The sequence below is a fragment of the Centroberyx affinis genome, unplaced genomic scaffold, assembly GCF_046629955.1.
Source record: "Centroberyx affinis isolate AG114_WGS23_722 - 3 ecotype Tasmania unplaced genomic scaffold, CSIRO-AGI_Caff_v1 ptg005443l_1, whole genome shotgun sequence".
Classification (NCBI taxonomy): Eukaryota; Metazoa; Chordata; class Actinopteri; order Beryciformes; family Berycidae; genus Centroberyx; species Centroberyx affinis.
Window position 1 is genome coordinate 315,046 of NW_027282723.1, and position 11,798 is coordinate 326,843.

Sequence of the window (11,798 nt, forward strand, 5' to 3'; positions counted from 1 at the left end):
CGAGACAAGCCACGCGACTAGCACCGGAGACACGTCACGTCCAAGCAGCCGATAGGTCCGCGAGCGACACCGCCTCCTCCACAGCCCCGGTAGAGGAATGCTGCATTCAAATGCTGTCGGAAAATGTGTTTCACCCTGGACAGGTCTCCAGTTCATCACAGGGCTAGACAGACAGACACGCACATTCATACCTATGTTCAATTTGACAAACACAGGGAGAACATGCCAACTTCACACAGAATAGGCCGGTGCTTTTGGTTTGTGGTTGACATTACAATGTTTGCTTTGTAAAACATGAACTCAAATCGACCACTCACAAATTGCATGTATGTTAAATGTGAAACAGCTGATGAGGACCAACTAAAGTCTACAGAAAACTACAATTACGACATCTTGACAGCTTCAAACAACTTTACAACAGGTTCAAGTCGGTGCTTTTTAATGGTCAAGTCATTCAGTTGTTTTTTTCCCATAGAACCTGAATGCCGCATAAAACTTTTTCTTCTTCTTCTTGATTTTCCAGCAGACTGGACACAGTGGTGGCATATTGCTGCCCTCCACAGGATACATGTACAATCTGTTGCAGCCAACGAGCTGTGGGTTGTAGGCAAGGAGGTAGGTGGAGATGATGAAATGCAGCGACATCTTGAGGCCTCTACAAGCTAGGTCGTTCATGTGTCCTCAAGTTGTGATTACGATATTTCTGACAGGACGTGAAGGCAGCACAGCCAGACATAGCTCATCGCACCTGATCATGGCGGATGGTCAGAGCAATAATCACATCCCTATTTTGCTTTCATTTTCTTCCTTTTCCCGGCCGTCTACAGTGCCTTCAGGTTCTGGATATGAAGTTCTTATTCAGAAGTTTCTGGATATTTACGGACACCAGGTCGACGTGTATCGAAAGTTTATGATTCAGTTGTACTCGGACGAATGGGGACAGTACATAGATTTACCTAAGGGATTCACCATATCTGAGAAATGCAAGCTACGACTGGTGCAGTTGGAATCAGACGTAAGAACAACTTCATTTATCTCATAAGACATTTTAGCATATAGGTTACATGCTAGCCGTTCATTTAGCTCTGCTAGGCGCCGCTCTCTCGTATGGAGAACACCTCACGCCAAACGTCATTCAAAAATATATTAATTTAATATGGCTTTGCTTATCACCAAATATGCATACCATATAAAATGTGACTTGATACCTTTTTCCATCATTGAGAGCCTATTCATCAGTTCGGCATACATATAATACCCAAAGCAGCACGTATTTCAATTAAATTTCCACTTTTTAAAGTGGCTCGCTAGCGCTCAACTGTGTATTTTGGTGGAAGATTGGGGGACTAGCAGGCGAACCAATTTTGAAACCAAGTTGAAATACTTAGTTGTAGGCTACTTGTGTGGACTGTAAGGAAATTTCCAAAACACTTAAACACTGTTAAAAACAGCTATGGGTGATGTACGTTGCATTTCTGGGTCCATTTTGTTTGTTGGTGTACTTTTGTTGTGGTACGTTCAAGACAGCTGGCAACTGGGAAACTTCTCACTCTGATGTTTCCTACTTACCACCTCAGACTTCAGGTCAGTTGATGTGGGACCAATATGGATGCCCGAAAGAAAGTTGCGTTTGTTTGGCTGCTTTCAGAGCAGCAAAAGCTTTGGAAAAGCGGTTTTTCCTCTTTTTCAAAAGCACACGGAAATGAGAAAAAAACATCTTAAAGTATGCCGTGCACCAACACTGTTATTTTTTGTTCTTACCACTGACTTTGAACGCCACCATGTTGATGATGGATTTTTCCTATTTGGAAGTAGGAAGGTTCCCAGTTCCCAGTTGTCTTGAACGCACCATTATTCTTGCTGATTAGATTAGATTAACAACAATACTTCATCACAAAATAACTGGAATGGCATTGAACATCACAGATTGATGATATCTAACAGTGTAAGAGGATCTCAGGAGGGATTTCCCTTTTAAATATATCAAATGCTAAGTCCAAAGAAGCTTAGGGTGGATTTTTTCATTTAATACAAGATACAGTGTACTTGTTATTATCATGGCTTAGCTTCAGGCCTGTGCTTCATTCCCCAGGTGACAACACTAGGAAACCTATCCCCGACCACCACTGCTTTCTTCTGCTGTGACATGCAGGAGCGATTTCGACCTGCTATCAAGTACTTTGGTGACATCATCAGTGTGGGACAGAGACTAGTATGCTGTTTTCATGAATTTTTTTTTTTGGTCCAAACACAAAAACACAACTGACATCTTAAAATACAATTAGATAAAATCGGGTTGTAGGCTTCCCAGGTGTACTTTAGCACTTTATGTGGTGAAGATGTCCTCACTGAACATTAAATATGTATATATTTCTTCTCTACTTTACAAATGCCTCTCAACTTTTCACCCCATAATTTTCTTTTTCCCTTTCTTCTTCCTCTATCCCCTCCCCCATCTCCCTCTCTCCAGCTCCAGGGGGCTCGTATCCTGGGGATACCGGTCGTCGTTTCGGAGCAGTACCCTAAAGGACTGGGCAGCACCGTGCAAGAGCTGGACCTGACGGGAGCGAAGCTGGTCTTCCCCAAGACCAAATTCTCCATGGTTCTTCCTGAGGCGGAGGCCGTTTTGGTGGAGCTGCCGGCCGTTCGCAGCGTGGTGCTGTTTGGCGTGGAGGTAATAGATCATTCACCCCAGTTACACCTGGCATTAAAGGTCTCATATTGTGGAAAATGGGATCTTTGATTAGGTCTATAAAGGAGTTGGATGGTCTAAACATGGTAAAAGTATCAAAACACACGGTCGCCAACTAAATCCACACAATCCATATTAGAAAAGCGAGCCTCTAAACGAGCCGTTTGGACTTCCGTAACTTTGTGGCGTCACAAAGGTTCGCTCATTATCATTTTTGGAAGAAATAATAGACTAACAAAGTGTTTTTTTCAAAGCGGTTGAGCGGTTGTCATTGTTTATTTACCGGAGAGTTTTCCCTACCTGTAGCTGCCTGGCCACTGCATCTCACGTTTCACTCCAGCCAATCGGAACAGAGGGGTCAATATTAATGAGCCTTAAAGACACGGCGACAGAAACAGCCTGTTCTTGGTAAGGCTCAGAGAGAGGCTGGAAAATGAACGTGTCAGAATGGATTGAGAGTGTTTTTGGGTCATGACACCACACACACAGCTTTGAATGGACCTCGAGACACAAAATAAAACACTGGAAAGTGGAGGATATGGGACCTTAACAGTAACATCATTAACGCTAACATTATCTTTTTAGATGTACAATTTCCAACTTCCAACTCAACTCAGTTCCAGATTGTAGCTTTAAAGTTCAATTTGACTCTTGGGCAGGTGGGCTGCCCAAGTAAGTTCATCATATGGGAAACTGTGAACATATTTGTTGGCATCTAATGGTGTGCGGTAAGCAGCATTGCAGTCCAAGCAGACACTAGTTAAAGGTTGATTCATCCCTGTTCACACCCTTTTCTGAAGTGCTTTCTTAAGAGCAATCCAATATTGATCTCTCTATGGTACCTATGTCTTTGTTCCATCTAGACCCACGTGTGCATCCAGCAGACAGCTCTGGATCTGATTGGCCGAGGCTACGAGGTCCACATTGTGGCTGACTCCACCTCCTCCCGCAGCATGATGGACAGGATGTTTGCTCTGGAGGTACAGTAAAGCCTAGCGCATCCCAACTCCAGACATCTGGTCCAACTAGTCCACCAAATGGACATAATAAAGGAAATGTAAAAAAAATAAATCACAACTTATGCCTAATTTCCATGAATGCATATGGACATTGTGGAGTTTCTCAGCATTGAGCCTTCGTTAACCTGACTTGGATATTGAAGTGATTTCTCCTCAAAACCAAAGAGCAGATCATTCAAGTTTTTAGTTTGTAGTTTCTTTATTTGTAGAGACTTCTTTGTAAATGTGAAGGAACCGTTAAACCCCAAAATGAAAATTCTGTCTACTCCGCCCATGTCAGTGGAAACACCACTGAAGTTTGTACAATCAGCATTCTTCCAAATTACATCAAATTTCCTGGCTATAATAATAATAATTATTAACAGCCTAGAAATTTGATCTTACTACTCATTGGAGGAGAGAACGGACATTTGGTATAATTTAGTCATTCCTGCTATTTCCAGAGAAACAGGCTGACTGTGGAAAAGCAATAATTCAATATTCAATAATATCGAATATCGGCCCAAGCCTACGGTTTATACAGATAATCCTTTTGAAGCCTGCATGTAAACATAGGCATTGCCACAATTAAGTATTACACATCAACATCATTACCCCTCTCCAATCCCTCTTCCTCCTCTTAGAGAATGGCCCGTGTGGGCGTCATCATCACCACCAGTGAGGCGGTCCTCCTTCAACTGGTGGCGGACAAAGAGCACCCCAAGTTCAAAGAGGTCCAGAGTATCATCAAAGCCAGCGCTCCAGAGTCTGGCCTGCTCTCCAAGATATAGCAGAGTCCTCAAATGCCACACAGAGGAAATGGCATTTTAAAGTTGGACTCAGAAATACGGACACAGAGGACTCTTTCAAATCAAAGACTGTGAAAGTGAAGTTGTTACTCACGGATACATCCGGTTACTGTCTTCACCATCGTTGCAATGTTTTTTTGGGTTTTTTTTAAACCCCTTTGGGTGGATGCATAGCACGATTTTCTTGAACTGATTACTTACTGATTCCCAGCCAACGTTCAAGATCAGGGTGTGTCACGGAAAAAAAAAAAATCCACCCTGATCTCCAAAATGTGTGTCGAGTATTCAGCTGGACGGTTTAAGTTGGCAGTCACCTGGTTTGGGCTTATTACCGATCCCACAGTGCACAGTCAGTGTTTTAGCTGCTTTTCAAACACTGGGTGTGCATTGCAGAGGGAATAGGCTGGGAAGACCGAATGATGTCCATTTATGAGGCTGCCGTCTTTATATAACTGTAGTCCAGGGGCCGGTTGCACAAAACACCTTAAGTTTTCTCCTTAAGTATGACACTTAAGGCTTAATTTCTCCTTAGCTGAGGGACTTATGGGTGTTGCAAAGAGGCATTTACTGCGTTGAAAGAGATTTTACAGTGGTAAAATTCTACAGTTTCCATGGAGACCGTTTGTTTGCTCGCACTTGCTCTTGTGATACCTGTTATCGTCTCACCTGTTATCGTCTCACCTGTTATCCTCTCACAAAGTTGGCCTCTAGAAAGTAAAAAAAAATGGCAGAAGAAAAGAAGACAAGAACACCAAATTGGTCAGAGGAGGAAAAGATTATACTTCTGGAGGAATACAATAAAAGAAAGCACATACTAAAAAGTAAATTTGATCCGCAAATAACAGCAAACAGAAAACAACGAATGTGGGAGGAAATTGCAATGGAAATTAATTCAAGTCGTCTGGTGAAGAGGTCCATCCAAGAGGTCCAAAAAAAATACCACAACTTCTTCATTTATCGCCATAAACTCGCCCATGTTGCGGTTAAGATAGAGTCAGAGGTACCTTACGTTTTTTTCCTTACTTTGGTTGCTAAGGTCTTTTGTGCAACAGTTTAACTAACTTTAAGGGACTCCTTAAGTATACGACTAAGATAAGGAGAAAACCTTAAATACTTAAGTGAACATTTTAAGGAAACCTTAAGGAGAAGACTTAAGGGTGTTTTGTGCAACCGATTTTATTTTAAGGAAACCTTAACTCGGCCTTTAAGGAAAATCTTAACTTATGGTGTTTTGTGCAACCGGCCCCAGGCCTTTTCAATGTGAAACAGTGGGTTTCCCCTCTGTAAACACTGTAAATATGTTTAGTACCAGTTGTATTCAGATAAAAGTTGTTACAACCCCAGTAATAACAGCACTGGTATAACAGCAAGGAGGCCGCTGATTGGTTGCTGCTGATTGAAGACACCTTCCTTTGGATCGGTCTCCAAAACTGGAACCTGGAAGAACAGGTAAAGGGGAGAGAGACACTTGTATCGTCTGTCATAACATTCAACTGAAATGAATGCAAGACAAAAGGAGGATATGAATCCTGTCAAAGTAATACTTTACTTTTTAAAATAAAGCCTACCTATGTATTGTCACTTAAAGTTCACTTAAACGTCATTTCTTTTAATGTGTGCTCATTAACTTAGTAAAACACCCCGATTATAACATAAAATATTCCTTTTGTCAAACACACTAAGCTACAATTCTTGCTTTCAGAAGGTGTTTTAAGAACATAAGTGGTGGGAAACTCCTGATGCATTATGGCACATTGTAATGTCATTTGTTGGAACATCTGTTATATTAAAATACTTGAAAGTTCTGGTGGCGATGAAGAGGCAGAGAGAAACTTAGTGCATCCAGTGGGAGGCAATGATCGGAAGAACGGAATTACTTTTGCTATGAGTAAGTGCAGTAATTCTGGCCTTATAAAGTCACAAATTATGGATTATGTTAGTCAAGGCAGCGGTAGTCTCTGAGCTGGGGTTTTTTTTTAAACCAGTTGGATCCTACAACTTCCTGGACGTTGGGCAAACCTGCAGTAGAACAGACAGGTAGCTTCTGACTCTAGCAAACACATCGGTGGATTTGGACGTTTCACGGGCAATAATGGAGGTAGGAGAACTTAAAATTACACCGGTTTTATCATTTAAGTGTTGAGGGAGAAAGCTGTTTGCCAAATAAATATTGTAGGAAGCTTAGAATTAAGTAGTAGTAATCCCCCATGGTTGTGCTAGGAGGTAACTAGCATTTCAGCTAGTAGTGTCTCAGCATACTGACGGCAAAAAACTGCTATTTGTACTCTTTGAGCCTGCAATTAAACAACCATGGATAACCTGAAACAGCAACGATCAACACTTCCACCATTTTGAATTTGGTGAGTACAAGAGGTCAACCCCGCCCACTCTTCTCCTATTGGTTGAGCATCGGTGAGTCACAAGATTTCGCGGGTCAAAGTTGAGCCGGAATGAACTCCGAAGCGAACAAGGGGGGGATTTCACGCCCTCCTCCATTGAAATGAATGAGGGGTGAATTTTTTCCGCCCTGGTGTGACTGTAGCTTTAATCTACTTTGTTCGACCCAGATATAGAGTTTAGATACCTGTGTAAACTTTGAATTAACCAGGACATGGAGTTGGAAAATACATTTCAGTCAATCCAAATCAAGTCAGGAAAAACTATATTGCCAGTGAACGCTCAATTCACTGGTAAATACTTGGTAATAGCCTGTACAGATCTTAGACTTGATCCTAGACTTTATTTTGACAGGAGGACGTAGGCCTACCAGACCGCTTTAGTAAGGATGGACCTGCCATACATTATCATGGACTTGAGACTTGAGGCTAATGCAGTGTCAAACTACCGTCCATCCACCTTTACCAATTTGAACTAACACCAGCAAGATCATTTGTGTGGTAGTGGTTAAGAAGTATAGAGAGCCTAAGTCCCTCCCCTTCCGGTGGACCACCACGGGACCTTATTTCGGAAAAAATATGTACAGTAGTCAACGGCGAGAGACAAATAATTGTTTGATCCCGTTTGAATTGTGCCATGAATTACACATATAATGTTTTGTCAATTTAAAAGATAATTTTGCAAGTCGAGAAAGTGGCAGTTTGTCGTAAAACTGTTGAAGTATCAGACTGTGAAAATACGTAATTAGAAAGACTACACACCCAAAAGTGGCGTAAGTGACGTCATAACTTTCTCTCTCCACAAGCTGCCCAGAGCCGCTGAAGCTCAGTCCCTCTCAGATTTATTATACACAACCTTGAAGGTAGACAGTAAGAACGGATTTAAACTGGTTTAGGATAGTTTTAGTACAGTGGGGGCTAACGCTAACGCCATGCTGTGTGTTTCCTGTTTCCTTCCATGTTGGTGTCGGTGACGTATATTGTGCGAGACGAGAGATGTAGTTCACTGAACGCTTTCACACAAAACTAAACGTTACTTTACTGTTTTATTATTTTTGAACATGGAATTCCTTTCATCTCTGACTTGCTAGCATTAAATGTGGCTAACGCAAGAGTAGAAAAAGGCACTCCGCCAAGTAAGGACGGACAGTTAGAGGGGCAGACTGTCGGGATCTGCGCAGAGTTATTTTAGCGCAATTTAAAAAGTCTTCATTTTTATGCCTTTTGCCAATGCCACAAAATCTAAACAACTCAACATAATTGAACCAAACTTTATGGTGAGCTAGAGGGCATTCGAGTCCACCTGTGAAATGGCACTGAGCTTAGTGGTGAAACAGCAGATATATCCATGCTGAAAATCACATTGAGAGGCTGACCAACACATATAAACATATGATTGTACCCATCCCAGCTGTTTATGTTCTAGCAAACTGAATTATGCTATTGCTTCGAATGCACAAGTCATGCGGCCATCAAGCTTGGCGCGGCGCTGGGCAGTCGCCTAATTCAGCTTCATGGAAGGGGAACAGAGTAACTGATAGAAACTTCCTCTAAAGCTAATTGAGAATGTCGCTAACACTTTACAATAAGGGTATATTAATGAATTAACAGTTAACTAATGTGTCTGGTAATCATTTACTACGATCCTTTACTGACAGTCAGTTATTAGTCACACACCAATACTAATTCCAAGTACTAAACTGTAAATATGAGATAATGAGTACAGATCTGATCCTTTACTTTTACTGAACAACACAGACCGAGAACATTTGTTTGGGGTCAATGCACAAAAATTGCAAAACAACATATTTTTCATTAGACAGATTTAATCTACTGGTAACACTTTACAATAAGGGTCACTAAGTTAAGGGTTAGTTAATGCTTAATAAGCATTAGTTAGTAGTTAGTTAATGCATTAACTAATTAATTAACAGTTAACTAATGTGTCTGGTGATCATTTACTAATGGTGTTCGTGTTAACTAAGGTATTAATTTATACATTATTTAATAGTCATCTTTATAAACTATTAAATAATGTATAAATTAATACCTTAGTTAACACGAACACCATTAGTAAATTACACATTAGTTAACTGTTAATTAAGGGTTAGTTAATGCTTATTAAGCATTAACTAACCCTTATTAAGCATTAAGTAACCTAACACTTATTAAGCATTAAGTAACCCTTATTAAGCATTAACTAATCCTTATTAAGCATTAACCCTTATTAAGCATTAACTAACCCTTATTAAGCATTAACTAACCCTTATTAAGCATTAACTAACCCTTATTAAGCATTAACTAACCCTTATTAAGCATTAACTAACCCTTAACTTAGTGACCCTTATTGTAAAGTGTTACGGGCTGGATTCAGAATCATAAAGTTCATCAGAATTCCAAGTAGTTTTACCCATCCAGACAACTTCCAGCTTTTGGAATTGGTATACATGCATACTGTAAACATCTTCAAAGCAACACCACTCCGACTTACCCGAACTGCTGCAAGTAAACCTCATCGCCGAGTTGCATGTCTCTTCCACAAAACGCCGCTTTTAGATGCTCCTGCTGTTGCTCAACCGAGATTATTTCATAGACAAAGCTCGGCTTGTTTATCAGACAAAGTCCTTTCAGTTTACACGGGGCGAGTTACCCCCCCCCCCACCCCCACCCCCCTCCGTCCCCGCCCCACCCTTCACCCAGTCTTGGCCTTTTTTTGATTTATGACTCTCTGCTTAAGGTATTGCATTAGCTACCTCTGTCAGCTCTCCCGGCGCAGGGGTTTTAATGGAAAATATCTGCTCCCTGCCAGGTCGAATGTGTCCAGCCAGGCCTGTGATCAGCACAGATAAAGGAACTCCTAATGTGTTTAGAATGGTGGAGGGAAAAGGGGAGCAGATTTTTCACCCTACAGACATCAAAAAAGCAAAGGGGCCCAGGACAAGTCAGAACCTATAGTACATTTGGGACCTTATGGAGGAGAAATTGCAATAAGACAGTGAGTCTAATTTGCCTTTTTCTTGCCTTTGTGGCTATAGAAAAGACTTATACCAATAAATGTGTGTATAAAAGCGTCATTCCTATAGTTAGTCAATGAACAATAAGCCATCATACGACATGGTGAGTTTCCCTTTGTTGATATATGGCAGAATATTACACTCTCTGGCATCATGGCAATCACTGTACACAAACATCTCAGAATACCTTTTTGATTACATTCTTCAACTTCTGCGATATCTGGAAGCCGATCCAAATCCAGACAGTCGTAATTTGTTTTACGCTCATGCTGCGCGTCTCCGTGCTTCCATTCATCGCGCAGGTCATCGCCGCGCGGGTGAGTCATCCAGTCCAAAACGCCGGGTTCACCCGTGTCGAGGCCGCGTTCGAAACCCCGTCTCCTTCCCCCAGAACAACAAGGGCTTTCTGTATATTCGCACATCAAAGTGCGTTAAGCCCGCCATGACCTCAGCCCTTCGACGAGAGGGTGTGGAATGATGACATCCAACTGTTATTACAACATTATGTGGAGCGCAAGATAATCTTGATCAATTTTCTATGACCTCAGCACTTGATGGATTACAGAAGTGAGATGTTTTAGTGAGAGGGAGAGAGAGAGAGAGGGGGGGGGGGGGGATCGGGATGTAATTAGGCAATGTAATAATGGCTTTAATTCAAACATGACAACAGGCTTCATTCCATATCTGTCTGAGGCATGACATAATTCCTACCGCAGCACTCCATCCCCTCGAAAATCTCGGATTGCGCAACGGCGTTGCACAGTGGAATGAACGCCGCGGGCTTCAGCTTTGATAAAAAAAAAACTCATTTGTATCTCTAAACCGCCGTGTAATCCATAACAAATCGAGCTGGTTTTATGCAGTGGCAGGGTGGGTTTCATAGTGGCCTATCTGTGGTGAGGCTCTGCAGAGCCTGTGGAGGGAGGGGCGGGCCCCGATCGCCAGACAAAAACAAATGAGATAGCCTGAACAGTATTTCGAGGGTAAATGACCCTCTTAAGTAAGTGTCTCTCAAGGAATAGTAATATGGCACACACACACACACACACACACACACACACACACACACACACAAGCCGTTAACGCTACAGTACTTGTACAAGATGAGGGTGAAGATATTCAAAACTATACTTCAAAAAGGAGATTTAATAAAGTGTTTCTTGAATGTTGTTGTGTATAGATGTGTGTGTGTGTGTGTGTGTGTGTGTTGGGGGGAGGGGGTGCTAAAATGATGGTGTTAAAGGGTAACACTTTACAATAAGGGTCACTAAGTTAAGGGTTAGTTAATGCTTAATAAGCATTAACTAACCCTTAATTAACAGTTAACTAATATGTAATTTACTAATGGTGTTCATGTTAACTAAGGTATTAATTTATGCATTATTTAATAGTTTATAAAGATGACTATTAAATAATGTATAAATTAATACCTTAGTTAACATGAACACCATTAGTAAATGATTACCAGACACATTAGTTAACTGTTAATTAATGCTTATTAAGCATTAACTAACCCTTAACTTAGTGACCCTTATTGTAAAGTGTTACCTAAAGTTACCATTACCCTACATCAGGGGTGTTCTTCATACTTTTTTTTTTGTAGAAATGTAAACAATCCTGCAATGCACACAGTTCTAACAAAATATTTAAGATGCACACTCATGTCTGAATTGCACTTGGACTTAGTTTGAGCCGACCTAAAGCCCAAACGCCAGCCGAAATCACACACGCATGGTCAGGCAAAGGACAAATAAGACTTACAACTCTAACATTCATATTTGAAAGGGGATTAGACCATCTTGCATCGCTCTCCTTGGTTGGACAGAGTTCAAAAAGCAGGTAGATACAACATGTGTAGAATCCTGGGAAGCTGTCTTACCACAACTACT

The 11,798-nt window shown here is 41.3% G+C and overlaps 1 protein-coding gene across 1 annotated transcript; it reads left to right on the forward strand.

Moving 5' to 3' along the window:
- Positions 1-741: 741 nt before the first annotated feature.
- On the forward strand, positions 742-6,155 carry isoc1 (isochorismatase domain containing 1). Its single transcript, XM_071546762.1, has 5 exons — positions 742-1,015; positions 2,093-2,212; positions 2,471-2,674; positions 3,556-3,672; positions 4,335-6,155. Exons 1-5 carry the CDS (start codon positions 755-757, stop codon positions 4,479-4,481), a joined length of 849 nt encoding a protein of 282 aa, XP_071402863.1. The 5' UTR covers positions 742-754; the 3' UTR covers positions 4,482-6,155.
- The last annotated feature ends 5,643 nt before the right edge of the window (positions 6,156-11,798 follow it).